The sequence below is a fragment of the Spermophilus citellus genome (assembly GCF_964194105.1).
Source record: "Spermophilus citellus genome assembly, chromosome: 4".
Taxonomy (NCBI): Eukaryota; Metazoa; Chordata; class Mammalia; order Rodentia; family Sciuridae; genus Spermophilus; species Spermophilus citellus.
The window spans coordinates 156,588,023-156,594,022 of NC_138185.1; the positions used below are offsets into that span (position 1 = coordinate 156,588,023).

At 34.2% G+C, this 6,000-nt stretch overlaps 1 protein-coding gene across 3 annotated transcripts in view; it reads left to right on the forward strand.

Annotated features, from left to right (window-relative positions):
- Window positions 1–4,539, forward strand: part of SLC38A6 (solute carrier family 38 member 6) — a 64,677-nt gene extending 60,138 nt beyond the window's left edge. For all 3 annotated transcript variants that reach the window (XM_081288972.1, XM_081288973.1, XM_081288974.1), the window contains 4 exons: window positions 1,969–2,093; window positions 3,235–3,379; window positions 3,485–3,579; window positions 3,746–4,539. In XM_081288972.1, coding sequence (XP_081145098.1) covers window positions 1,969–2,093; window positions 3,235–3,379; window positions 3,485–3,579; window positions 3,746–3,826 — 446 coding nt within the window. In that variant the 3' untranslated portion in view covers window positions 3,827–4,539. The remainder of the gene's footprint in view (window positions 1–1,968; window positions 2,094–3,234; window positions 3,380–3,484; window positions 3,580–3,745) is intronic.
- The last annotated feature ends 1,461 nt before the right edge of the window (window positions 4,540–6,000 follow it).

Sequence of the window (6,000 nt, forward strand, 5' to 3'; positions counted from 1 at the left end):
AGCATTATGTGGTGAGAAAGAGAAGTGTTCTCTGGTGAACTAGGCCACTGCCCAAATGTTTCATAATAAGCAGACCTTTTAAAGTCTATGAGGTTGTTAAGCAAGAAGTGTTAATGGCTTATTTTATGATTCAGAAAATGGAAATAAAATAGTTTGCCATATTTCTCAAAAGACTCCCAAGTATCTCACAGATTTGGAAATAAAATCCAGATTTCTGGATTTCCTGGCTCTTCTTAGTCACCTATTTAGTCCGTTAGTCCCACATTGTATAAATTTCGTCTATAATACTTTAGACAACTCATTTCTTTCCCATTTCCATTATCACTAGTCTAGTTCATTACCTCTCAGTGGTTATGAGAGTAGCCTTCTATTATCCTTCTTTTTCTTTCCTTCTAGTCTATACTTTGCTTCGTTCAGATTATAATACAGTCTCCTTCCTGAATCACTATTGCAAGTCTGTGACATGCAAGATTGGTCTAAACCCTACACAGAGCTGTATTCCTAGATCTTCCATGCATTTCCAGCCCTGTCACCAACTTCCCTCTTTGTACTTCTGCTTATTATATTTCAGTGACTGCAGTACTGAATGGACTTCTTATTTTCTCAGATATACATTCCCTTTGCTACTTGAAGACTTCCACTTGTGCTGTTTTTTTCTTCTAAAGAATCTCTTTTCCCACAGTTTTGAACGCCAGCACACATATATTGATTGACTCATTTAATGTCCTAGTAACTCTATAGGTCAATGTATTATTGTCCCTATTTTAAAGATGTAGGAACTGAGACTTGGAAAAGTCACTAGTAAGTGGTGAAATTTGAACATTGCTCTGTGGTCTTACTTTAGAATCACCAAAGCTCTTTGGACCTTCTTCTACCAATATGTGTATTTATGTGGATGTATAATTTGTATTATGTATGTGTGAATTTGTCTTTCTCCCCTTTAAATTTTAAGCTTCTTGAAAACAAAGGTATAGTTGATTTTTTTTAATCTGCCCCAAAGCATCCTTTCTACAACCTGGAGATTGAACCCAAGGGGCACTTAACCACTGAGCCACACCCCCAGCCTTTTATATGTTGAGACAAGGTCTGACTAAGTTGTTTAGGGCCTTGCTAAATTGCTGAGGCTGGCTTTGAACTTGCAATCCTCCTGCCTTAGCCTCCAGAACCTCTGGGATTACAGGCATGTGCACACCATTCTGTTTTAGGTACTAACTAGTCTTTGCCCACTGACACTGAAGTGGCAGTGTACTTGAGCACCCACACTCTTCTTCAGCTGACTTGGGGTGAGGGGAGACATTGTGAGTATGGCAACACCATGAGGCAAAAAGTCTGACTGCTGCCCTGGCTTCTGAGTAACCATTTTCCTAACACTTCATTCTTTCACCAAGGATGAATCTATAGATGAATTGTTGACAAAAACTAGTAATATGCACAAAATACTGTAAGATATGAGGAAATATCATGGTATTGTTGTATAAGTATCAACTTGGGCACCCCAAAAATATTGGATGTACAACCCTGTTAGCTATGCTCCTTTATATTGTGTGATCTTAGGCAAGTGATTTACAGTTTTACGTTTACCTATTTATATTGTTATCATAGGGACCAAACTCAACAATACATGAGAAAGCAACTATATAAGCAAACAACATGAGTGTTCAAACCCTCAGATGGTAGAAAAGTTCTAAAGAGAAATTTCTAAACACATTAACTGTCATAATTTTGTAGGTGTTGCCTGTTCTGGTTTCTAATTTCATTAAAAAATTTAAAAAGAATGTAGTTTTCAAGAATATATTTAACTAATGTCTTTGTATTTCATGGAATAGGGAAAAGGCCAGAGATGGATTTGGTAATGGGGAATCTAAATCTATTAGGATCCATTAGTGCTATGGAAAATGATTTTGCTATTATTGACATCTTAGAACATAGCTTATAATGTGATTCCTAGTGTTTTTTTTTTATTTACAGACAAAGTGGAGTCAGAATTACTACAAGGTTATAGTAAATACTTGCCACATGATGTTATTGTCATGACTGTGAAGTTATGCATACTATTTGCTGTGCTTTTGACAGTCCCTCTAATCCACTTCCCTGTAAGTATGCTTAAAGATTTTGTTGCTTAGTGTAGTGGCTCTCTAATATGGCAACACTAATTCTTTGCAGACTAGAACCTTTGAATCATGTCTAGTCTTGTATATCTTATTCATTTGTCAAGTAATTGATCAAAGACCTCATACTTGCATATGGCCCCATGAAAGCCCCAAAATAACAGTGAACCACGAAGCTAATTTGTGCTTTCTGAGATTTAGTTTAGATTTACGTTCTCCCACAGCATTGTTTCCAATTTAGAGACTGTAGTTCTAAAGTTTTATTCCCCCCATTCTGTATTCTACTTTCAAAAGAATATGCATGAAAAGGAAATAGTCAAGTCAGCAAAAATAAGCTCCTACTGGTTTACTATAGTTTTATTTTCACATAGACATGCTAGTGTAATCTTACTCAAAATATTTGACTTGCTCTAAAATTATAACTTGAGGGGCAGAACAGATTTTCATTCTGCATCTAGTTGCTATACAAAAGAATCTTAAGAATTTCTGAGAAAGTGAAAACAAAAGCTTTGGGTAAAACTGCCTCTGCATGGATGTCTTGAATCTCACAGTGAGTTTTGTAAGAACTGAGCCTTCAAGATTGTTTGTCCCTCCCTATGCAGAGGTTAGGGCCAAGAGTGCAACAGGGGTTGGGCACACTTTCGTGGAATGTGACCGCCTGCCTAGCTGTGGGCAGTGTAATGAGCAATTATTCATATTTACATGTGTGAAACAGATAATATAAGTTAAAGTAGTAAGTGGTATTTCTTTTTCATGACATCAGATCTTTTTCTGTTTTAAACCATTTGTTTTTCTGTTGACTTTAGTGAAAATGATTCTTTGAGATCTCATCACACAATGTTACTGTTGGTAGTTTTTTAAATTATACAACCTGAAAAAATTGCCTATGAAAACTTTTTTCTAGAACTAATGCAAAATAATTTTTATGAGCTCATGTAGAAAGTTTTATGTGATAAACACATAGTTTATGAGTATAAACACTTGAAACAATTTATGCTATAGTTTGGGAATCTAAATAGTTTGGAGGCAAGAATATCATGGTTACTGTACATGTGCTTTGCTAAGCAAATATTTTGTCTTTGATGCTTCCTCTTTGCTTAAGTCTATTTCCTTTTGTCTTATACAGGCCAGAAAAGCTTTAATGATGATGTTTTTCTCCAATTTTCCATTCTCATGGATTCGCCATTCTTTGATTACTCTAGTACTCAATATCATCATTCTTTTACTTGCAATATATGTTCCTGACATTAGAAATGTTTTTGGTGTAGTTGGTAAGTTTTTCATTTCCAAAAAATCCACATAATAAGATGGATAAAATTATTACTCCACCTCACATCTGAATCCAACATCTTTCTTTTCTCCCTTCCAACTTACAGGGGCCAGTACATCAACATGTTTGATTTTTGTATTCCCAGGACTATTTTATCTTAAACTTAGTAGAGAGGATTTTCTTTCATGGAAAAAGCTTGGGGTAGGTTGTTTTTATTTCTTTTAAGACTTCTTTTTTAAAAACTAATTTGTCATTTGATACTATTTTATATATATTCAAAAAGTCAAAATATTATAAAAACATTATTGGGAAGAACGGAGGTTTATGAAATACTCTTAATTGTTATTTTATCTTTTTATTTCCACAGGCCTTTGTTTTGCTCATCTCTGGAATTTTGCTTGGGAATTTTAGTTTAGCACTCATCGTGTTTGATTGGATTAAAAAATGAAAGAATATTTTCCTACTTATGAAGAATAATTTACCTACATAAGCAAGAAGGAATAATTCTGGAAGCCACTTCGATGAAAAAATACATTTTTATGAAAATCATTAACAGAATAAAGCAGAACATAATGGCAGTGTGTAGGAGAAAGTAGAAATATAGCAGTTTAATTAAAATAAGAAACAAACTCAAAATGCTCTTAAGTATTTTGAGTCAATGTTTCATTTACGGGGACTTTTTAAAAATCAGTGGACTTTTTTTTTAGAGTAGTTTTGTGTCTTCAGAATCATTGCGCAGTTTCTCCTATTATTAACCCTGTGTATTAGTTACACTTAATGAGACCATTTTGAAACATTATTAACTAAAGCCAGTTGTTTACCTTCGGGTTCATTCTTGCAGCCACTAGCAACCACTGTTTGTATTGTCTTTTTACTGTCTCCATAGTTGGTTTTTTTTTTCCCCCCCAGAATACCATCTGGTTGGGATCATATAGTAGTATGTGTCCTTTCAGACTGGTTTCTTTCGGCTTAACTATGTACAATGATGTTTATTCCATGTCTCTTATGACTTGATAGTTCATCTCTTTTTTAATAATATTCTGAATAATATCCCATTGTACATATGTACCACAGTTTGTTTGTTACTTCACTTATTGAAAGACCTTTTTATTGCTTCCAAGTTTTGGCAATTGTGAATAAAGCTGCTGTAAATCTTTGTGGTACAGGTTTTCTTGTGGACACGTTTTTTAGCTTTGGGGGGGGGGGGGGGAAATACAAAGGACCACAATTGCTACATTCAATGGTAAGAGCCTGTTTCGTTTTTTTTTTAAGAAACCACCAGTTGCCTTCCAAAGTGTTTGTAAGGTTTTGCATTCTTGCCAGCAATGAATGAGAGGTTCTGTTATTCCACATCCTTGCCCAGCATTTGGTATTGTCATTGTTTTGAGTTTTTGTCATTTTAATAAGTATGTAGTGTTATATCATTTTTTTAAATTTGCAATTTCCTAAGGACATATGTTGAGCATCTAATCATATACTTATTTGACCTTAGTATGTTTTCTTTGAAGTGTCTATTCAACCTTTATGCCTGTTTTTTTAATTGGATTGTTTTCTTATTGTTGATTTTTAAGCATTCTTTGTATATTTTGGATGTCTGTCCTTTATGAGATAATTGTTTTGCAGAGATTTTATTTGTGGCTTTTCTTTTAATTCTCCTAAGAGTCTCTTTCACAGAGCAGAAGTTTTTAATGTTCTTAAATATATTGAGTCAGTTATTAGTTTGTTTTAATAAATAGGTATATTCAGTTTATATACATTGTTGAATCTTAGCTTATGGGTGAATGTTGTCACCATCAATCACAACTGTTAGATTTTTCCACTTGGTATTTTGCCCTACCTCCAAATCTTATCCAAAAACTTTTGGGATTTTCCTGTTATTGTGTGGATTGGAAAGCTCTGAGCTTTATCAGTCTGCCACTAAAACATGTTAACATTCTACTTGGCAAACAGAGACAAATACTGATCATTTAAATTATATTTTGTTTGTAGGTTATAAATCATTGCAGTTTTCCTGTTGACATGACTAATTTCTGGTTAGAAGCCAGAAGCTAGGGCTTTTCTCACATGGTTAGCAGTTTATGGAAGCCAGGGTGTATCACTAAAAATGTAATCTTATCCTAGTCCACATGTAAAATAGGGAATTGCATGCAAAATTCCAATTTGCATATAAGGAAATGTACATTTTTGCAGGTGCCCTCTTTCTTCCAATCTAGAAAATAGGCTGCAAAGTTGATAACTGAGCCTTTCAAAAAAGAAACTCAAAGAGATACTGCTTTGGCAACTTGAGAACATATGGTGTAATGGGAAAAAGTAAAGCTTTTAAACTGGAAAGACTTGGATTCAAATCTCGATGAAAGACACTTATCTCTAAGCCTCCACTTTCAAATCCATAAAATGGAGTTAATGGCTGTCAGAGGGTAGTGTTGAGAGGACTAAATGGCTTCTATATATTAACTAGATGCAGACCAAAATGGGCTTCTCGGTAGATAAATGTTTGTCCCCTTTCTCTGACCTTTTGTCTGTACCTATAAAATGAAATTACTTTGAATGAAGGACATGGAAACATATCTTAAATTTTTTCATCTTCCATCTTATACAAGTATTATATTCAGAATCTTTTTC